Raw genomic sequence first — 24268 nt, forward strand, 5'->3', positions numbered from 1 at the left:
CTACCTCAGGGTTCAGTTGTGCTAAAAGATAACACATGAAGTACACAGTTGTGCTATAATGCCATTGGCAGTGTTTTTTAGTTATGAAGGAGCAGCTAAGATTTGAAAGAAGTTACCATAGTCATTAAGACCTATTATAGTAACAAATATTTCAAGAGTGTTCTTAGAAGGTATGTTGGCTTTATCTTGATTTACCTTGATTTCCACAAATCATGGCTAAACACCGAAGGAAGCTGTTCGGATTGTATAATCCCTCAGTTTCCATGGTTACTGTCAAGTCGAATATTTTGAAGTCTAATAAAATTTCAGCTTGACATGTTCAGGTAAGACTGACTTTTTTTTAAAATGTGTATTGAAAAGCAGAATTTCCTGCAGTATAGTCGAATGTAATTCACAATAGACAGTTGGTGTGTCATCTTCTTCTCATCCCCACTAGAGTATAAAGTGGCTATATGGATGAGGATTGGGTATTTATTTTGGATGTTTTAATTTATAAAACAATTTTATCATGGTTTCCTACTTGAAAAATCAATGTGAAACAACATATGCCAAGACCTTGTTTGTCACTCAACACATTGAAAAAGCTAAGAAATGTGCAAAAAGTTTGTTATTGTACGTACAATAACAAACTTTTTACACTGTATTGAGTTCCAAACACAGACTTTGTCAATGTTGTAACGCATTGATTTTTGAAGAAAGCCATGATAAAATTGTTTTGTAAATTAAATTAAAAATCCAAAATAAATACCATATCCTCATCCATATGGCCATTGACTCGCTTTGTTTTTGCTATTTGCCAAGGCACAACACCCCCCCCCCCCACTCCATCAGTTTCAGAAACAAAACATACATTTTCCAAATATCATATTATTTTGAATTAACTTTTGAACACTTGTAACAGTGGATCTCAGAGATTCCTTGAGAGCCCAAAACATAGCTCTTACTTCTCTTCTTGGTGTGTATATTTTGTCTGTCTTTCTGTTATCTTGTGATTGTGGTATTTATTTTATTACTATGTGTGTGTATTCTGTATTGTGTGAAAATTAATAAGATTATAAAGTCAAGATGTGCTCTACCAAGGAATTAAAATGAATGAGTGTACATATGCACTCCCCTTGGACACTGAGAGTCTTGACATTTGCTTTAACATAACTGATAGAAATAACTAAAATCTAATTAAGAATTGACATGTGACAGACACAGATGATTTGAAATGCCTGCAAGGACTGTTGATCTTTCATCCTTTGATGAAATGAGGTGTTACATCTCAGACAAATTGTTATCTGGAGTATAACTTGTAATTCAACAACTTGACAGCAATAATTCCTCCCCCCCCCCCCCCAACAAATCTTAATAGCCTTGGTTTGCTATTACCTTATACGCTATGCTATGTGAAAGACGTCATCATTATACTAACCTTGTTCTTCATAGAAATACTGTAACCCTAAAGTTTTCAGGTAATCTTTCAATGGACTGGGGTCATAGGACGAGGTCAAAGGATCAACTGTGACAGCCCCAAGGTCAAAGGTTATGCCCTATAAAGTAAAAGATCATATGAAATTTTAGAATATTTCAGGATATATCAGACATGGTAACTTGTGACATTTATTATGTCTATGTGTGTTGAACTGATACTCTTACATACATGCACATCTGACACAACATCTTACACATCTTTTGTTACAAATTACATATTAAAAATAAATTACATATATGGGGTTGTCGGTGGCTGAGTGGTTAAACCACTTGCCTTTTACCACTGCGGTCGGGGTTCGAACCCCATTCAGGGTTCGATTAAATTTTACCACGCTGTAAGTAAGAAGAGTGTTGTTCAGTTTGACTCTACTGAACAATGCAGGTTTTCCCCGGGTTTCCTCCTGCATTAACACTGAAGCCATGAGGGATGGCCCTCACTGGACTTCTTGGGAGACAAGTGTTTATATACTTAAAGGACTATCCAGTATAAATAAAAGATATAAAATACACTGATAGCTCACAAGTACACAAAATGATACATTTGATCTCACCATGTACACAAATCAACATCAATGTCAGCTGGAGCAAGGAAGATTCAAATACAAAACTAGTCTATCTATTTGTGTTCACATAAGATAAAATGTAACATTTCATACAGTGATTTCATGTGTGTGCAAGCAATCAGAACCTGTCTTTTGCTTGTGTATTCATATGTAACAAAAAAAGCTGAGTGAGATGTAAAAAAACAATGTATCGCCCAATTGAGTCTTTCTGGTTGGGAGTTCACACCAGGTCAAAACAACCTGGAGCTTTATTCATCACATTAATATCCTTAGGGCATTTTAAATTGCCAGAAGAGTTTTTGTCTAAAAAAAAAACTCTGTAACTTTTCATTTTCCATAATGTATTAGTCACGGTACCTTTAGAAATACATTGGTTTGTTCTACTTTGTGCATCACTCTTATAAAAACATGCCTTTTTCTTGATTGAGCTGTTTAAGGTATTGAATGGTCTCAAACAATGAACAGATACTCCACTGTCACACGCCATACTCAAATTATATTCACTTTTCACATTCACAGAATTGACAAATACATTGTACTCAAAATTATAATTTCCATCTGTCTTTTATGCCTACACAGTGAAATGGTGTGAAGTAATGAGTTTCAATATCCATGTAACTTGACTCATAAAAGCTTTGGTTAGTAGCAGATTGGCCAGGATTTTCAGTCCCAAGTTCTCACATTAGTATTATCTTATCAGTGGAGTTTTATGGATTACATAGGGTTATTATTTTTTGCTCTAGATCAACTTTTTCTATAACTCTGCCAAATAACTGTTTGTCACACCTAAGTTTTAATCTTAATCCAAACCAGGATTTCAAATTAGAGGATATATAATAATCTAAGCAGCTATATGGTGAGTGATTAACTGAGATTTACTGAGATAATATTTGATATACTCTACACATTCAATTCTGCAGGTACATTTATTTAGTAAACAGATGGCCTCAGTTATACAGACTGTAGCATATCAGTGCCCCTTTTTGAACTGTCATGTATTTCACTGTCAAACCATTGAATATATTCTCTAATGTTGCAGCATATTATGATGTGTCATAAGTGATTTTCAATTCTCGGTACAGCATTATCTTATATGTTAAAGTGGCCATATGGATGAGAATTTGGTATTTATTTTGGATTTTTATTTGATAAAACAGCTTCACTACTTGAAAATATAATGTGAAATAACATATACCAAGCTCTTGTTCGCAACTCAATAAACTGCAAAACATTAAACAATGTGTAAAATGTGTGTTATTGTACGTACAATAACAAACTTTTTACACTTTTTGCATCTTTTTGCAATGTATTGAGTTATGAACATAGACTTGGTATATGTTATTTCACATTATTTTTTCAAGTAGAAAAACATAGCAAAGCTGTTTTATCAAATAAAAATCCAAAATAAATACCAAATTCTCATCCATATGGCCAACAAGAAGTTTGACTTATTCTTATGCATGTCTTTACAGCACATGGAGCGGAAGTCATGGTGTTAACCAGAAATAGAATGATTGCTTTTTCTACGACCTCATGCATCTAAAGAGTAAAATTCTATTACAGAGAAAGAGAATTGTACCTGTTTTTCCATACTTTGATAATCTGTTTAAAAGTGTGTACATCATGTAATGCTAGGATGACAACTGTAGACACAGGTAATTTTATTGACTCAATCAAGTCAAAGTGCACTTACAGCGTACTTGAATTAATTCAATACAACCTGAATTCAGTTGAGTTGAGATTGAATCAAACGGAACGGAATGGAATTAATTTGATTTAGATTTGTAGGTTTTATAACAGTCTTGATCCGTAACCATAGTGTAAACGACATTAAAATTTGACACGACAAGGAATCTCAAAAGCTTGCTATTGTATAGCTCTTATTGAGGAAAATGTACTATTGGCAAACTAAAATAGACACAAACTAAAACTATTGGTGTTGGAGGTGGTAGACTACACAAATAGTTGATAGTAGGCCATAGTAGTACCTTGGTTAAATGGATAAACCCATCCAGTAATCAAGATGGTGTAAACATTGGCCACTCAGAAAATATACAATGGTAGATCATGGAAGTCTATACAAATATAACACTGTGTGCTTTCTCACAGGCTGATCTATTCTTTGACATTGTCCTACGGTGAGTGTAATTACGGCAACATATCAACTGCCCTACTGTCAGTGTAATCACTGCAACATATCAACTGTACTGTCAGTTTAATCTCTGCAACATCCATTGACAGCTTATATCAACATATTGCAAGAATAGTTTTAGTTTGTATCTGTCTTTGCTGATGGTCTATTCTGCCATTGTTGTACTTCTTAAGAACTCCTTCAAGTCTCTGTACATTGCATTTGTATATTTAGATATATTGGTCTGGTTGGGAGGAAATGCAAGCACAGATAAGAGTAACACTGGAAGGACAAAATACACATTAAATACATCAAACTCTGACATATCTTTGATCTTGTCTTCAAGCAGTATAGTAACTAATCACTGATTAGTCTGAGCATAGTTTTTCTAAAGAGGGTAGAATTACAATTTGATAAACTGCAGGACAACTGTGAATCTGTAATCAATTTGAAGATCTTTAAAGTTTTGCCAATGGATTTTTCGTTGTCATTTCAAAAAGACCTACATCTGATGGACTGATGGTTAACTCTGATAATGCAACTTGCTGTCATCAGCTGACCCAATTATCCACTGAGATTTATGCTTGACACATAAATTGACTTGAAGACCTAGGGCTGGTTCACTATAACAGAGGTGGCTGATGGCTAATGTAATTACTACAATGTATAAAGTCAGTGATTTTATAGAAATCAACAATAGATTACAAAACTTTGAGTTTAATATTACCAAAATGAAAATAGACTTTGATACAGTAGGCTTTTTATAGTGATTAATATTTAGGACACTGTCTCCTTCATAATCAAATATATTCCTAATACTTCAATCTGAGTATTACTCAACGAGAGTGCTAATGCTTGTAAGGAGGTCAAACCGATTTGGAGAATTGAACCCTTCATCAATAACTAATTTATTCATGAATTATATTTGACCAGCATGAAAGGAATAGACACAAATGTGATTTTCATGATAACCTCAATTGATAAGACCCCTGTATATAAACAATTATTACAAGTAACATAACACTGAAGTAAAGCACTTTCTCTGTGCGTTACACTCATTTATAGCATTCATATCAAGTGTAAAAGTATACTGTTTCAATTGGTTTATTTACAAGCCTAGCATGTGGCCTTTCTAATGTGGTCAATTAGCAAATGAAACAGTTTACTTTTACACTTGATATGGATGCTATAAATGATTGCGGTACATACAGAAAACGTTTTACTTTGGGTGTTATGGGTTGTACTTGATATGGATGCTATAAATGATTGTGGTATATACAGAAAACACTTTACTTTTGTGTTATGGGTTGTACTTGATATGGATGCTATAAATGATTGCGGTACATACAGAAAACGTTTTACTTTGGTGTTAGGGGGGGGGGGGGGTGTACACTATTTGGAAAGTTGAATTCAAACAATCAAAGCCAAGTGTGGTATCTGATGACAAGAGGTTGTAAAATACAAAATGTCTTTAAAAGTCAAAATGTCTTTGATGTTATTAGGGTCTGTGTACAGTTATTCTATGTTATAATATCAACTTCAGTCAGTCTAGCCATGGATCTGTATTATCTAGCTAAAGGCATCATTGTATTTTACAACCTCCTCTAATCAGATATCACATTTGGCATTGATTGTTTGAATTCAACTTTTCAAAGAGAGTAGTTGTTTATATACAGGGGTCTTATCAATTGAATTTATCTTGAAAATCATACTTGTGTCTATTCCTTTCACGCTGCTCATATGCATTCAATTGTAAAAGACTTTGGCTGAATTTATGTCAATGGGAAGTTTTAGATGCAAATTTAATAATAGAGTTCTTAGCTGTACTAATTATATGATTACAATATTGTATACATGAAAGGCTAACACCGCTCAAGGAAATAGAGATATTTTAATATGCTGTTGGGGTTCTGGAGAGTCAGATGTTTTACACTGAAGGGAATAGGCAATCAGGACTCATGAATATTCAATGTGTAACTGACTCCCATGATGCAATAGGCTATAGCAAAGATACCCTTGATGGTTCTCTGAAATCGCAAGTGTTTGTAGGTAGTGTAAATCATGAAATTACTCTCCAGTTTATGAAAACGTCTAAATGTAAAATGTATCTGGGGGGGGGGGGGAAGAGAGAGAGAGAGAGAGAGAGAGAGAGAGAGAGAGAGAGAGAGAGAGAGAGAGAGAGAGAGAGAGAGAGAGAGAGAGTGTGTGTGTGTGTGGGTGAGGGTAGGGGTCTGTGTCTGTGATTATAATGGGTTGAACCTTACCTTATTTTTGGCGTAGTATTGGTACTGTCTCAATGTATGCAATAGAGAAAGACTGTCTTTACCACCTGAGAGACATACAAGTACACGGTCTTTATTCTGAATCATACTGTATTCTTCTAGTGCCTACAAACAAAACACAACACAATATCATAGTAATAATAACCCTATGAAGTGCCAGTGCAAGTGTGGCGTATTCAGGGTATTTATACGAGTGCTTGCGATGTTCTCTGTGAAAGTGCAGCAGAAAACAGTACTACAAGCAAGAGTGCAAATACCCCTGCGTACCCAGACTGGTTCTCACGTGTCATGGGGTTCTGTTATTATCACACAATATTTATCCGAAATAGCAAATTTCTGTAAAGCTGACACTGTGTGATTACAAGCTTTCATGTTCAATGAACAATCATGCCATCATTTGCATATCATTTGCATACAGGTATGCAATAATGTTGTCAGTATTGCACTGTAGTGCAAATACCACTAGTATGCACACACATCGGTGCCAGTAATCTCTGGTACTAATACATGAAATACAACATTACAAATAAATATAAATAAATAAATTTATTTATATTGTGTTCACTATTACAATCTTTACATGCCTGGTTCAGATTTTGATTTCAGCATTGTATAATTCAGGTATAAAACAACATTTGTCTGGCAGATCGATGCACATTTATAGAAAATGTTGTGTTAAAAAAAAAAGAATGATCCTGAGTATGTAACCCTGGGTGGATGTTGCAAAATATACAACATGCTGGTTTTCTCCGTTTACTTCAATTTCCTCCTGCTTCATCACTAGAGCACTAGGGGGCTGCTCAGGGGTGACCATGCACAAAAGTCAATATCCCAATTTGATTTCGGTTAATGAAGTTAAGTGTACCATTATAACTTTATAGGAAAATGATTCAGAGGTCATATTAGTCCAAAAAAATGAACCTGCTATCTACTATGATGTGTAGCAACAATGTACATCATGTCTAAAAGATGTAAATTGATCCGATTTCATTTTAATGTACATACAATATTCATGCATGGACTCAAAACACATCTAATGGAAATAATTAATTTTTCGACTGATGATGAAATGTAGTATGAGAAGCTCAAAGAAATTTACGATAGATTGTATTAAAAACAGAAATTTGAGATTCAATTTCTACAATGACAATACTAGTTATTTGTATGGTTTTTCTGTTAAGCTAATCCGGAACTTCTGTCAGATATAATTGCATGTATGTGGGAGATAATACATGTAATATCAGACTCTGTCTGTTTTCCCCAATTATCAACAAACAAGACTAGATGCATATATGACTATATCATGTACAAGACTGAAACATTAGATTTTCTATCATTTGGGTGTCACACAAAAAATGACAAATTACAGATCATTTGCAGCAATTTTTAGTTTAATATGATGAATAACCACATACAGGACGGGTAATTGACATTTAGCTTGCACTCATTTTTTAGTACCCTGAAGGGTAGACTAGCTTATAATTACAATGGTCTATCCATCCATCCATCCATCCGTCTGTCTGTCTGTCTGTGCATGCATGCATGAAACCATAAGTTGATGAGAAATTATTTTTGAATGAGTTGATGAGAAATCTCATTTCTATGACCTTGTCATGAGTAGTGTAGTCGGTCTAACTACATAGATGTACTAATCGTAACTGGGAGAAATGGATTTGAGATTGGTAAAATCAGGTTTGATAAAAAAATGTCGACAAGTCCTTTAATCTGCGTTTAAAACCTCATTTACAGATAGTTAGACTTTACACAGGAGTCTTCTTCTGAGTATGCATATCGTATAGTGATCTATCAACTATTGCAGTGATGCTACTCCTGATAAACTTGAGCTGTAATTCCGGAAAAATTAGTGATTTGTCGTTTTTGAACAAGTTGATGAGAAATCATTTTTTAACAAGTCAATGAGAAAGCACGTTTCTATGACCTTGTTGTCATAACTGCAGTCAACCAACTACATTGATGAACTGATTGGGAGATAAGGACTTGAGATTCAGCTTCGATAAGCTCTAACATGGACAAGACATTTTGTCTAAGTTTAAACTTTATTTACTGATGTTTCGACCCCACATGGGAGGTCTTCTTCAGGGTGATGGGTCTAAAAACAAAACATGAAAGAAACTAAAATGGTAATCACACTTTACTTATAATATTAAGGAATATACAAAACTTAGAATTCAAGTTTACTATAAAGTGTTGATGGACAAAATGAAAACAAAAGGAGCCGAGTGGCTCAAAAATTGTAAATATGTGGAACACTGAGTAATGAAAATATCTACTAACAGAGTCAACAAAAATTCTTGGAAGTAAATCCCAAATTTTCACTGACATCTCATCAGCATTATCAAGGTATGTACTACAAGGACTTGACATATGTTGTTTCACATTGATTTTTTCAAGTACGAAGCCATGATAAAAAAATTGGTAAATCCAAAATCCAAAATAAATACCCAATTCTCATCCATATAGCCACTTTAAGCTCAGTATGTGGTTCTCTCACTGTAATCACTCTAATCATAAAATGACAAAAGACTAAACATAAATGTCATAAAATGTTGTCTCACTTATTATAGCTATAGATAATCACAACTGTGGCACTCTCATTACACTCTAACCAGTTTGCTTTTTGTTTAAAAGCTGACAAAATTGTTTACAAATTGACAGCTGGAATGGTCACATTAGTCTTATGATTAAAACTGTGTCATTTTACAAATGACAATAAAAACGAGCAGCTTCAAAATTCTCTGCTAAACATTTGAAATTCTTCATATTTCCTCCCTAAGCTACTTTGTACATGCATCTATGTGATCTGCAAACTCTGTGTAACACCAGCCATTCTATACATGTATGTAGGAGATAACAGAATGAGATGTATTTACATCTCAGACCACCAAACAATGTTTCGTTTACACCAAACTGTTAGTAATGCATTTTTTTTAATGGTGCTAGGGCATTCTCAATTTACACTCGTCACTTGTCGAATGCTTTGCCACCCTTCATTTGGTCAGTAACAGCATTACACATTAATTTTAAAACTTGTCTAAGACCTACAACCATTTCAACAGATCCTTTGACTGATTTGTATATATGCATTGTAAAATGAATTGAGATTTAGATTAGATTAGATTAGATTTGATTAGATTAGATTAGATTAGATTAGATTAGATTAGATTAGATTAGATTAGATCAGATACTATAAATGATTGCTATAAATAGGTGGGTGTCAAGAGTGGTAGATAGATGAGCAATGAGTTCAGACAGACTACCTTATTATAATATTAACCTAAACCTTACCACTCAATTTTAAGACACAAGAGCTCACACACAAACACCATCAAATTTACAGGCTAAGATTTTGACACATTGGGCATACAATGTCTATTGATTCAAAATAGCAAAATCAAAGCCATGTATTACAACTACTGTTTGACCATGAGGTTTGCGTTTATAAGTCCGATGACTCAAATAGTGCAAGTGATAAATATCACACCCTGTTACCTTCTTAATGTATATTTCTATGCAGTTAGTTTCAGGCATTGTTCGTTTCGAGTTTCACTAGCTGAATCAATTTTTTTACAAGACTTTCCCCTCAAGTAAAACCTTGCTGTGTAAAGCAGAAAAAGTTGTCTACACAATACAACAACAGCCTCTGTGATAGCGTGTTGCCTAATGATCAACTTGAAAGTATCATAAACCATAACTTTCAATGTTATGTAAACCCTTCTGGCATATCGCGTGTGTTCCCATTTGTCATTGTATATTTTATTACCTCAATCTGAAGCCCACCTAGGGCTCAACAATCTAACATCACACCTGCATGGTCCTGAGTACCACAATCTTTCTAACACTTTCAAAAATAACGTTTTTTTTCAACGTGGTAATTTTTCTTCCTAATGGCCATCAATAGAATTGTCTCCATTCACTTCGTGTTGACTCTATTGTGGTGTTCAACAAAAAAAGCTGGTGTAAACAACCATTTGGTCATGTTTTGATAAAAATCTTAAGAAAAAGCTGAATATGCCAGTACCCTGTGGGTGAAGTGTTTTTTGATTGTTAAAAGAAAGGCCCTAGATGAATACCTGACAAAGTAAATACATTAACTGAAATCACATCGACTGCACGTTACTCTAACTCTGTGGTATTCTACACTAACTGTTAAACATCATCAAATTTTATCTCCCTCGGTATTTTGTACAATAAGGTGTACTGGATTTTATTTCGTGTTTCAAAAAAACTGAGTAAATTAATCTAGTTGGATAGCCCTCTAGTTTTTTTGTACAATAAGTATACTGGGTTTGATTTCGTGTTTCAAAAAACTGAGTAAATTAATCTAGTTGGATAGCCCTCTAGGTTTTTTGTACAATAAGTATACTGGGTTTGATTTTGTGTTTTAAAAAACTGAGTAAATTAATCTAATTGGATAGCCCTCTAGGTTTTTTGTACAATAAGTATACTGGGTTTGATTTTGTGATTCAAAAAACTGAGTAAATTAATCTAATTGGATAGCCCTCTAGGTTTTTTGTACAATAAGTATACTGGGTTTGATTTCATGTTTCAAAAAACTGAGCAAATTAATCTAATTGGATAGCATAAAATATTAAAATCATTTTTTTTTTAGCCTTCATTGTTATTTCCAGAATACCAAGACAATTAGGCAAAACATCATAAATCACGATTTCCAGTAATCAAAATTTGATCACTCCTATAGGTAAGTCTAAGATGATTTGAATTAAAGTTACAAAGCTTTTTTTGTGTAATTTGTCATTAATTTCAGATGACTGAGGAAATGTGAAATTAAGCTAAATTGCTGTTCCAATCTTGCATGAAATGTCACTGCATAAACAAAAATTGCATAACCCATTATAAGTTAATGCAGATCCAATTTAAACGTATTTTGTCATTATTTACTAAGGGAAAACAGGTTTTACATGATGTATCTCAAATCACCGAAAAGATATTGTGATGAGGTGTAAGTTTTAACATTCTATATCTCTCTAGATATCTTTACTGACCTGGACCCGTTGAGTTGAGTTTTGTTCAGACCATCTAGTTCTCATTCGTGTTTCAAACATTTCAAACTGAATCTGTGTTGATCTTGTTTAAATATTTCACAAGATAAAAAAAATCAACGAATGTCCAATGTTGCATCATATATTATATATTAGTAACTTTTTTGTTCTATGCACGGTACCTATAATCACATCCCTATGTATTGCTATGGAAAAATCGCGAGCTCTACCGGGGCAGTAATTTTCAACTTTACAGATTGGCACACCAGTCAGTTGTGGGAATTTTGAACTACTTTATTCCCTGTTGCTATGCGCATTACTATAAACAAATGAGCACTAACTCCAAAACTCTTGAAACTTGTTGGTTTCCTTTATGACATCATGGCAAAGTTGGGCCCTTCTGCTATACAACCTTGGTGGTCTGCAAAACCCATATCTGGGCCATAAAGATTAGTAATAGGATTCACCTACCTGTACTGCGGCCTTAAATAAGTTCTTTGGTGGTGCATGAAATCTAGGTCTTAGTGGATCAATGTTGGATTTTCTCCCTCTACAGGGAGCTGTCACATTAGATGTAGTTTCCTTCTCGATGTTACTTCTGCCATTAAGTACATCACTACTTTGCTGACTGTCAGTAACTACTTTGGTTTTACTTGAAGCGTTCTCATTAATTGAAGATCTGCTGCCTGTTAATAAACAAGGCCAATCCCACTTCATTTTCTGTGGTTGACCTTTGCCCTCTGACCTGTTGCATTCACCATTAATATCATTCATGTCAGTGACTTTGAGGTCATTATTTTGTGGTTGGAAGGTTGACACTTCTTTGGTCTGCATGGTACGATTGTCAACTCCAGCAGTTAATGTTGATAAAATTGCAGCTGTGTGAGTGACTGGAGTAGGAGTATCCTGAGTAGATACTTCAGTCTCAAATTGTTGCGGTGGAAGTACTGTAGCAGGATTGAGTGTTTTCCCAGTTTGTGTGTCCTCATCACTTTGTAGTCTAGGACATTCATCAACAGATTCCTCCTTCATTTGTGTCTTGTCAGTACCTTTGATAGGATCCTCTTGACGAGATAATTCCCTATTCACAGAGGGTACTAGACGATCTTTTACACCTCTCACATCACTTTCATCTTCATTGTTGGCTGTCACCTGCTGTTCGGTATCAGTATTTCTACCTTGTCTAATCACAGATGGCTGACACCTTTTTTCAAGGCCTGCCTCATCTATAAAACCATCTTCTATAGTCCTGGTGAACTGTTGTGTCGTTGAATAAACAACAACTTTCTTTGTGTTAGTAGTATCTTTCTCGACTTCTTCTGAATACATATTCCGACTCTCCTCTCCTGGTTTAGTTTCTCTCTGGTGTAATAATGGCCATTGAGGTGGATGGAATGGTACAGCTATGTTCCCTGATTTTGAGCTTGTCGCTTTATGTGTTATGAAGTAGGATGCTTCACTTGGCAACATAAACCATCTCAACTTTTCACATTCTTCATCAAATAATAAAGTTTGGTCTGGAAGTTGAACTTTGACCTTGAACAACAAAAGAGGAAGTTCAGTTAGCCTAGAGCATTACAGTAAGGCTAATTAGCCGTCAGAACAGTATACAATTTGTATTCACAAAGTAACGATTATAACTGTAAATTATCATAGAATCCATTCCTGGGAGTGAACTAGAAATTGCTAGAAAAAAAAACAACAGTGACAAATCCAATTCTCATTTAAAGTACAGCAGTAGTTCAAATCACACACATGCACTCACGCACGCAAGCACGCGCACACACACACACACACACACACACACACACACACACACACACACACACACACACACACACACACACACACACACACACACACACACACACACACACACACACACACACACACACACACACACACACACACACACACACACACACACACACACACACACACACACACGTGTCTCAGGCTCCCCATGCTACAAAAACCCAGTCATAAGGGGTAGAAATTTTTGGCAAATAAAGTATTCCTAGTCAATGGCTGTGAATATCAGATTCATCGTGCCAAGGTCTTCACTCAGTAATTTCATTTCATAATCAAAAATTCCACCCAAAAGCAATGATTCACAAAGGTTCAGTTTTTGACAAAAAATCAAGACCTAAACAAGTGTGTATTGAAGATACATCCCTTACAGATAGCTTTTTTGGCGATGTAAAAATCAGGATAAAATCCCAAGTACGCTGTGACCATAAATCCACTGTCATGGTCACTGAAATCTAGATCAGGTCAAAGTCAAAAAGAAATTCAAAACTCACCTTAGAAGCCTTGGCAAATATCTCTTCAGCAAACTGTAAACATTCCTGAAATAACACGAGATAATACAATTTATCAACTCTGCTCTGTCTCAAATTTTGCTTATTTGCTTCTTTTTGATATCTAATTTAGCATTTTCTTAAATGTGTGTACAATGCTGTACAGTTCCATCCAAATACGACCATCACACTTGTTTTTGGTCAAAACAGGAATGATTTACATTGATTACATTTGGTGACGCCAATATAAGGTCATCTCATTTCTTTGTGTCCAAATATGGTCATCACATGAGTTTATATGCCCATACATAGTCATCTCATGTTTGTGTCCAAATATGGTCATCACATGTGTTTATGCCCATACATGGTCATTACATTTGTTTGTGTCCAAATATGGTCATAATGTGTTTATGCCCATACATGGTCATTACATTTGTATGGAGGTCAATAAACACTCACCATACTCACATTTTAACCTTCAATCAAAATACTCTCTACTTATCAACTTTCTATTTCAGATTTCAAAAGATAAACATTCTTTAAAAATGCTTCATTAAGATGACAAGGTTACATTCATTAGTTTTAACCCAAAACTTACGAAGTTATTCATCTGCCACACAATAATCAATTCATAGTTTCAAAAATGACAAAAAATCTAAATAGAAACCTTATGGTTTGCCGGCAGCTTTCCCTTTTCTCTATGCACTATGGGATTGGAGTAATGCATGGCATTATCCTGGTATGAAATATGTCCTAGCCATCGTCTATCCTGGAAAACTTGATGATGTCGGTGTTTCCATTCTCCGGTCTCCGGATTAAACATGTACTACAAATAGGAAAACAATTAATACTGAAGTTTTAAAACAAAAAACATTAAAAATGCATTATTTTATTGACAGTATCTATTTCTATAGGAGAGATTCTACATGTCAACACTATTAGTCACTGAAATATAGAATTGTACAACTCACGAAAAAACAGCGATGTGTTTGCTTGCTTGTGGTAAGCAGGAGTGAGACCAGGTTCATGCAAAGACATACGATATAAATAGTGAAGGTAACTTATCAAAGCATAATAAATGCCACAGGAGTCCAGATCCCATGACAGTCTTTTTTACTGCTACAACACTACACATTATATCATTGAGTACGACTATCACTGTTACATTATAACTTGCACAGATATAAGCAAACTGATAAAAGCACTGTGTGACCCTACATCAAAGGCACTCGCTGTTGTTTTTGTATCAGTTGTATTGTTGTTTTCTTGCGAGAAGTCTTTTGTTGGCTCACTTCATTCCAGCAAACACACTGATGTTTTTGTCGTGGGTTGTAGTTTAAGAACACTTTTCAGATTAACAAACTCTGTGAGCTGTTGTCATAAATAAACAGCTGACAATAATCATAGGAACACTGACTTTTTTAAAACTAAATTTTAACATGCAGGCATATTGTTTGAAAGATGTTTGATGCTGTAAAGTACAGGTGGTGAATACATAGGTATTACTGAGTATCAATGTACAGGTCTTAGATGAAAGAAGTGTGCCACTAGAGGGCGTCATCTACATTTGTACAAATTGTCTAGTACACCTACCTGGGGTAGTAATTTCCATCCATGCTCTGCTACCATGGCAACAGCTTTGATGACAAAATCAACAGAGTCATCAGACATGAAGTATGGCAAGTTGAGTCTTGCAAATCCAGGTCTACATATATTAAACATTGAAAGGAAAATAGTCAGTGATATTGATGGGTTGGGTTTTGGTATAAAATAATATTAATTTCTTTCAAAATCCAAATTGAAGGATGTAATTTTTTAAAAGTAAAGATAAATATTGTGTTGTCTTTAATCAGAGCTTTATGGAAAACAGTGAAAATTTTAAAAAAAAGCAAGCAATCAATTTTTTGTGTCTAACATCTGTAATGCACATGTCCATCTTTTCTGTAAACACACCCACTGCCTACCTTAGTATCTCTCTCTCTGAATATTCAGTATATCTTCTGAGATGTATGCGGTCTAATCGGCTAAGGAAAACAAACAAAAACAAAACTTTAAAAAAAAATAAAAATATATAAATACACTGTTCAAGACACACAGTAAACTTTCCATTGGAAATGATACATCTAGGGCTTGAGCAAAACAGGTGACTAATTTTATCATGGTATCACAAAACTTGCTGTATTTCTTTGTTTATGGTATAAATAAGATACATTTGGTTAGTTTGTAGAGAAGGAATCTTGATATGGTAGTTACATTGTAGTTTCATGAGGTATTTAAAATAGACCGATATAAACATACACATAACATACGGCCTGACTGATGCACAAACAGACAAACTGACAGACATACGTGTACACAGACAGATAATGTGAGACAGAATGTACATGAAATGAGAGACATATAGTAAACATACATGTAATCTCACAGAAGCACAAACTGAGAGATATACATGTGAACACACCGACATATTGTACAATCAGACAGCCTGACACACACACACACACACACACACACACACACACACACACACACACACACACACACACACACACACACACATGAAATCTTTGTTAACATTTGCTGAGGTTTAACAAATTGAGATTATTTATAAATTACAGAACTGTTACCTGTCTTCAAGAAGGACAGCTTCAATTCTAAGAGCAAGTTCTTCATCTATTCCAAGTAAATCCTATTTTTTTTCAAAACAACAACAAAAAGAACACAATTTATTAACAAACATGAATATTAGAACAGAGTTCTCCTGATATTATAGATTACAATAATGTTCATAAAAACACAAAATCTTAGCGTTATCTTGGATACTGACATTTAGTTTATATTTCTCTCAGACATTGTCTTACAGATATTGTCTCAGAGTTTCATATCAGCTCTTTACCCTCTTCCCCTAAAGAGAAGTTCACAAGTACGACATTGTCATTGGGACCAGTGACGAACTATTCATTGTGTTTCATTTTGCTCATAGTTCTTGAATGACACATCATCCAATAAGATTGATTTTAATGACAAGCAGTCAACTTATCAGTAACCTGTTGAGTTTTATGTATTTGTAAATATTTTACTACTAAACTACAAGTAGCAAAGGCCAGGCTATGAGTAGCCCAGGCCCTGCTTTTACAATTCTACAAGTGAAGGAAAATGTGCTGGATCATTTGAGTAGCTAGTGTATAAAATACTGCTTGCACATTTATGTAAATACATTCAAATTGATATGCTAATATTTATGCAAATTAACCCCCCCCCCCTTAATTTGTTTACCTGTGGAGAACACTGATATCACCATCCTGAGACAAGTATTCTGTAAACATGACCACTTTTTTCAAGTTCAGAAATTTTTATTCTGTCTGTGGTGTAATTACATGTTACTTTAATACATAAATAATACCACTAATGGGTACTATGAATGTGTGAATTATGTACGAATGTCAAGGAATCGTGACTAAATATCCCAGTGAGTGGAAATGAAGTTCAAAAATCAGGAGTCCAAATTATTGTCTCCACTTTACACCAATGAATTTTGTTTCCTGAGCTTATGTGACATTCTGAGACCATTCCTTACCCTGGCCCTTAGATCTCACATATTGTCAGTTTAGGGAATGACCTGAACTAACCTGGGCATAAGGTCCTGCACATGCACAGCCACCACGTGCCTGAACACCAAATACATCATTCAATACAGCACAGATAAAATTATGGTGTAAGAACTGTCCACTGATAGGGTGCTTGATGAGAAAAGAGAATATTGGTAGCCTAGGTACATCAGTGTTGCCTAAAAGTACCAGATTGGGTGAATGTTTCCACACCTCAAGGGCTTTCCTACAAAGAGTTAGATACAAGCACACAGTAAAGTTATCACAAGTAAGAACTGATGTTGCTACTTTCAATGTTTTCAGCTGGTGTGTGTGTTATGCTAATGACTTTAATGCCTGAAAATCACAGGTACAATTACACTTAGTATCATCTGGGAGGCAGGGGGTGGGGGTCCTGTGAATGACACAAATTAATGTGTATGTAATAATGAGGGTTTGCTGTGAATCATACACACAATACAATACAATACAATACATTACATGTAGATTCTGATTTTAGAGACATTTATATAGACATAAGGTTTAATAGTAAATGAGTGAATATATGTGTACTGTACCTGCATAATGCATGCTCTTTTTCCATGATAATGTCTGATCCAACAGCCTAAAGTACAAAGAAAACAAAACTTGAAGCAAGAAATTTTCAAAATTATTTAATGATACACTTTTGTAAAATAAGTTAGCAGACTGTTACTTCATGAGATTACATACGTACATGACTTCATGTTGATATAGCCCATGATGTAAATGTACTCTGCTGTTTGTGAAAAGTATATCATGCACAAACCACTGTTGCTACACCATAATAAACAAATACACTGTGCTGCATATGAAAAGTGCATGGTGCATCACACATTAACTCCTGTACTGTGGTGTATATTTAAAGTGTGTGGTGCATCACACATTAACTCCTATATTGTAAAGTGGTGTATATGAAAAGTATGTGATGCATCACACATTACCTCCTTTAATTAGGAAATACCAGATATTATAATAGTGTGATGCATATGCAAAGTACAATGTATGGGATGTGTCAGTTAGAGAATGCATGCACCAATTCACGTAATTACACAATGTACTGTGCTGTATATTGAAAGTGTGTGGTACCACAGACAAGTGTCTGTGGTGGTACACATCATACAGTTACATATAACAAATTAAAAACCAACCTCCTTCAATTGGAACACTAAACCTGCTCTGACAGAGCCAACAATATCTGGTGTTCCACCTTCCTCTCTCATCTCCACTTGTTGCAGATAACGATGTGTCTCCCTTGTCACAAAGAATACAGAGCCGCCGCCTCCTCCTGTAGGAACTTGATTCTGAAATAAGTTCTTCTTTGCAACAAGAACACCTGGTGTCTGAACTCCACCAATGAATTTATGTGGTGATATGAATATGGCATCTTTGTAGACCAATGACTGATCACCACTACAAGAAATGCAAATTTCAAAGTTATTGTCTATCCATGTACATGCTCAGAGGTTGGCTGGCATTGATGGCAGCTACACGCATTGATAGCAGACATGCACATTGTTCACTTTGCAGAGTATAATGGTAGTGTCCAGATATTAATGTTCTGGTAACACTTCAAGCTCTGATGTACTGATATTTTGTAAAAGATCACAGTTATTATATATTATGACAGTTTAAACTAACTATAAATTGTTAGCCATATCTTAACACATGGTGAACTAGTAGGAGAGTTGTTGACCTTTTACCCAGAATCCATGTCTATAATTTGACCTCTGACCTTAGCACTAGTAAGCTCAATTTCATTTATTACTGGGGGAGCCTCTGGTTTACTATAAAGATAGACACAAACTAAAACTATTGTCACAACATGTTGATACAACAGTGATAAGCTATTGAATGGTCATTGGATTAATTATAATCTCAGTAGAGAAGCCCTGCAGAGTTTTATTGACAGAGTTCCATGAACTTGCAGTGTACTGTTTGTTTTACTACTTCCAATGTTTACACTGTCTTGATCACAGGGTGATTAGAATTGCACAACAGAGGAACCGCTATCACCCAGTTGTGTAATCTAGCACATTTAAGAACATAATAGTTTGTGCCTTTCTTAGTAAACTGTAGGCTCGATTAGCAAAGCCATATTAAGAACTGAAATTATGAAATATTGTACTTTAAAAGACAGTCACTAACACAATACATGTCGATGAGTACTAACCTTGTAATGACTGGATTCATATCAATTTGTACATAAGGTCCTGAAATGCACAAAAGTTTACAACATTAAAGTTTACCACTTTCCTTCTTTCTGTAAAAATTGATGTGAAAGTTTACCCATGATGATACAGGAAAAAATTACAGTCCACAGAAATATGAAAAGTTATATGACAGTTTGAAATTCTGTAGAATTTACTTAGTTTTATCACGACAGTCGTAAGTTGACCATCACTGATAGATACTGAGAGAAACTTGTAGAAACTTCAATGATGATAAAATGGTACAACTACCGACATCAGACCGTGGACAAATGGAACCAGTTACAAATAGGGAAAGTAAACAACTGACTTGATAAATAGCACTTGGCACAGCATGTTGGAAGTACAGAGACTTGTATTACATTCTATCATTTGATGAGAACAGTTTTACAACCATTTTATAAATAGTTCACATTCACAAACAAATTTCCCAGTTCCCCTGGCATTTCATGTACACATAAAGAGGCCATAAAACTGTTCTTTTCAAACCATGGTGCGTAATACAAGTCTCTGCTGTTCCAACATGCTGAGCCAAGTATTATTTAATCTAATTAATTAGTTTACTTTCCCTGTTTGTAACAGGTGCCATTCATGGACGGTTTGATGTCAGCAGTTGTAGAAGACAAATAAAAGCTATGCATTGACCATCACTGATAGATATTATTGCGTACAAATTGGTGAAAAACGTCACTGTGATGCCTGATGGACATTGTCATTGTTTCTCTCTCTAACAAGACTTGTCATACCTGCAGTAGCATAGTCCCAAAATGTCACTATGGTAAACAGTACACAGATAAAAGTGATGGACATTGTCATTGTTTCTCTCTCTAACAAGACTTATCATACCTGCAGTAGCATAGTCCCAAAATGTCACTATGGTAAACAGTACACAGATAAAAGTGATGGACATTGTCATTGTTTCTCTCTCTAACAAGACTTATCATACCTGCAGTAGCATAGTCCCAAAATGTCACTATGGTACACAGTACACAGATAAAAGTGATGGACATTGTCATTGTTTCTCTCTCTAACAAGACTAGTCATACCTGCAGTAGCATAGTCCCAAAATGTCACTATGGTAAACAGTACACAGATAAAAGTGATGGACAATGTCATTGTTTCTCTCTCTAACAAGACTAGTCATACCTGCAGTAGCATAGTCCCAAAATGTCACTATGGTAAACAGTACACAGATAAAAGTGATGGACATTGTCATTGTTTCTCTCTCTAACAAGACTAGTCATACCTGCAGTAGCATAGTCCCAAAATGTCACTATGGTAAACAGTACACAGATAAAAGTGATGGACAATGTCATTGTTTCTCTCTCTAACAAGACTAGTCATACCTGCAGTAGCATAGTCCCAAAATGTCACTATGGTAAACAGTACACAGATAAAAGTGATGGACAATGTCATTGTTTCTCTCTCTGACAAGACTTGTCATACCTGCAGTAGCATAGTCCCAAAATGCAAGGGCACCATACCGGTGAAGACAAATAGTTATAGTGTTCACATCAGTTAGGATTCCAGTCACATTAGATGCAGCAGCAAAACAACCAATCAACTGTCGACCACAGCCTTGCCACTTCTACATGTATACAAAGAATGATCATTTTATATTGGTAATTCAGCTACTATCTGTCTCATCCCAATCATTCAATACAATGTCTGTTTTTTTCATTGACAGGACACGTTTATCATTAATTCCAGTCAACAGCTCAGGTGCATCATAATTAAAGTGTCTGTAAAGTTGTTAGCCATCACAATGAAACTGTACATCAACTAGTAAATCACTTATTAGTTCCACATAGGTCAGGAAAGGTCAAGTTAAGAAACATATACAAGAGTATATAGGCCAAGTCAGATAAGGTTTAAGGAATGGGCACCAGAGTGTATACAACTACAAGTCAGGTCAGGTCAAGTGGAGGAACAGGTACCAGTGTGTACACAGGTCAGATTGGGTCAGGTCAGGTCAGGTCAGGTCAAGTGGAGGAACAGGTACCAGTGTGTATACAGGTCAGGTCAGGCAGGTCAAGTTGAGAACAAGTGCATGTACTAGAGTGTAGGGTACTAGAAACTTAACCAATATACAAAATATAATTTGATAAGGTGAGAGACTTTGACTACAAACTGTTAGTCTTATTCACTCTATGATAGATGGTGCTGTTTATTATGATAACATCACAAAGTGAAAGTACATGGTGTTCACAGTAAACAGAGTATACACTAACTTATAATTATCTAAAAATACACAGGAAATCATTATAAGTTGTTGGGGTTTTTAAATGTCTTATTCATACCTTTAATTGATCTTCAAGATTGCCAATATCAACCAATCCATCACTGTTTTCGTTTATTCTAACAATCTGAAATGGTGTTAACAATTATTATTCACAATACAATGATACTTACACTTACATGTACATAAAGATAGTACAATATTAACATGATATTTACCATTATATATGTACCCGTCATTACTTGCATCGGTGCACATGCATACTATTGGTATTTGAACTGCAGTGCAATATTGAAAACAGTACTGTATGCTGGTGATAAAAGCATTTGATCATTGGTGAGTACACTGTGTATGGGGTGCCGTATGTTATGTCTTACCTGTGCACCAAGCTCCCTCCATGGTAGTAGGTTTGAATGATGTTCATATGGACCAACAAATACAACCTAAAAGTAGAGCGACATCATTACAGAATGAAGGTACATGTACTTCTTAGTTCTACACTTCATATAGTCTTGCTGCCAGACTCGTGACTATTGTCCCTAATCTTTATATGTATGCCGAGCGGCTTAGTCGCAAGAAGAGAGGGACTATTCCTGACTAAAGTCCCTTACTTCTCACGACGTTGTGCGCCTTACAAAGGTAAGGGACGGTACTCACGAGTCTGGTAGTGAGACTACACTTCATAGTAAATAACACACATACTGATAGACCCATTGGTACTGAGGTCAAAGGTGACACATCTGACAAACAATACTGATATTTCATTTTATAACTAAGTATATATGATCAGTCTTGTTTGACGATCCTCATCAGAATGACACATTGCCTAGTTAAAGCTGACCACTAGGTGGCAGTATGATCAGCAACTACAGATGTTAGGTATTTAAATTCAGTGCCTGTTTCTGTTGATTTAGAATTGTAGCATCTGATGTTGATATCCTCTCTGAACTTGCTCAGAAAGTGATGTGGGGATGTATCAATAATAGAAACAGAGTTCCAGTTGATCTGATGATTGTAGCTATGGGAGCGTTCAACTAAAGCCAATATTATGGTTTTATCCCTCACACATTTACAATGTTCCTCAATCCCGGTTTTCAGTTGTTGTCATGACAACTATGCTGAGCTCAATCCTAGAAACTTGAATTACTTGTGCATTATATAACATGTGTAAGTCATGAGTCATACATGATTTTGACATCTCAAGTTCTGGTTGTTTAAGTTAAGCTACTTATTTGAGAGAGTTTTCAGTGTGACTAACCCATTAAGGGACTGTGAAAAGATTAGTTGATTGAATTCTAGAACTGTAGAATAACTGATCAGCTCAACAAACTACATAACACACACAGACACATACACTGACACACACAACGACAACATGTAACATGCACGAATTCTCGCTTACTGGTGGTTTATGTAAATGAAGAGCAGAAATCAATTTATGGACTGCTCCTGTACAACCACTACCAACAAAGATGACAGCATCATGTTCACTGGCATTGACGGCATTACGAACAATATCTCTGTGAGTAAGTGAATGGAGAAATAACATAGTTAGAAGAAACATCATGAACATAGATTTGGACAAATCAATAGTTCTCCTGTTTTGCATAGCATAGCAGAGAAAATATATTACCAGAAGTCTTCTATACACACTGCAGTATTTGGACTTCTTTCATCAATGTTGTAGCTTTGTTGGTTGTGTGATTCATTTAATATTACACAATTTATTGAATTTTCTGCCTTACCTGGCTTCATGCCTGTACAGGGTTGTCTGCAGTGATGTCACCGTTGTTGTTGTGTGTGTATTTCCATACATTGACAGAACCTGCTCCTGTATATATTCCTCAATAAATTTAAGAGACCTATGTATGGTAATGAAATACAATTGAACAATGTACAGTCACTGACTGAACAAATTTACTGAGTGAGTGAGTGAGTGAGTGAGTGAGTGAGTGAGTGAGTGAGTGAGTGAGTGAGTGACTCAGTGACTGACTGAGTCACTGACGGGCATGTATGTATGTATGTATGTATAAATGTATGAAGAAATTATTCATAAATTATGAACAATAATTACACTATACTACACCACATGCACATTGTAACTGCTTCATATCATACTCTGTGATCTCTGTATATTCTATCAAAGAAAAGTTTTATTCACGTCCTCTGAGTTAATCCTTATAATATCTAACATTGTACTTATGGTAATAGAGAACCTGTACATGCTTCACTACCACAAGTAGTTCATTATATACAACCCCTTTTCACACCTCACAATGAATTAGTTATAAAGATGTTACTGTGCATAATAAGAATTGGAATATAGCTGTGGGTCATAATTCCATGGTATATGTATTATCAGTCACAACAGATCTTTCTCAGCAATCTTTAATTAGAAGTCAAACAACAGCAATAGGTTT

The 24268-nt window shown here is 35.2% G+C and overlaps 1 protein-coding gene across 1 annotated transcript in view; it reads right to left on the reverse strand.

Annotated features, from left to right (window-relative positions):
• The window catches only part of LOC144439269 (uncharacterized), a 32409-nt gene that overhangs the window by 7010 nt on the left and 1131 nt on the right, over positions 1 to 24268 (reverse strand). Inside the window, exons 3-19 of the mRNA XM_078128543.1 lie at positions 23594 to 23710; positions 23251 to 23368; positions 22226 to 22291; positions 21910 to 21975; positions 21056 to 21197; positions 19573 to 19612; positions 18551 to 18812; positions 17939 to 17985; positions 17403 to 17607; positions 16401 to 16462; positions 15738 to 15797; positions 15367 to 15478; positions 14441 to 14599; positions 13777 to 13821; positions 11945 to 13009; positions 6435 to 6557; positions 1418 to 1535 (exon numbers count right to left, since the gene is read on the reverse strand). Of these exons, the coding sequence (XP_077984669.1) occupies positions 1418 to 1535; positions 6435 to 6557; positions 11945 to 13009; positions 13777 to 13821; positions 14441 to 14599; positions 15367 to 15478; positions 15738 to 15797; positions 16401 to 16462; positions 17403 to 17607; positions 17939 to 17985; positions 18551 to 18812; positions 19573 to 19612; positions 21056 to 21197; positions 21910 to 21975; positions 22226 to 22291; positions 23251 to 23368; positions 23594 to 23710 (2807 nt within the window). The remainder of the gene's footprint in view (positions 1 to 1417; positions 1536 to 6434; positions 6558 to 11944; positions 13010 to 13776; positions 13822 to 14440; positions 14600 to 15366; positions 15479 to 15737; positions 15798 to 16400; positions 16463 to 17402; positions 17608 to 17938; positions 17986 to 18550; positions 18813 to 19572; positions 19613 to 21055; positions 21198 to 21909; positions 21976 to 22225; positions 22292 to 23250; positions 23369 to 23593; positions 23711 to 24268) is intronic.

The sequence above is a fragment of the Glandiceps talaboti genome, chromosome 8 (assembly GCF_964340395.1).
Source record: "Glandiceps talaboti chromosome 8, keGlaTala1.1, whole genome shotgun sequence".
In the NCBI taxonomy this organism is placed as follows: domain Eukaryota; kingdom Metazoa; phylum Hemichordata; class Enteropneusta; family Spengelidae; genus Glandiceps; species Glandiceps talaboti.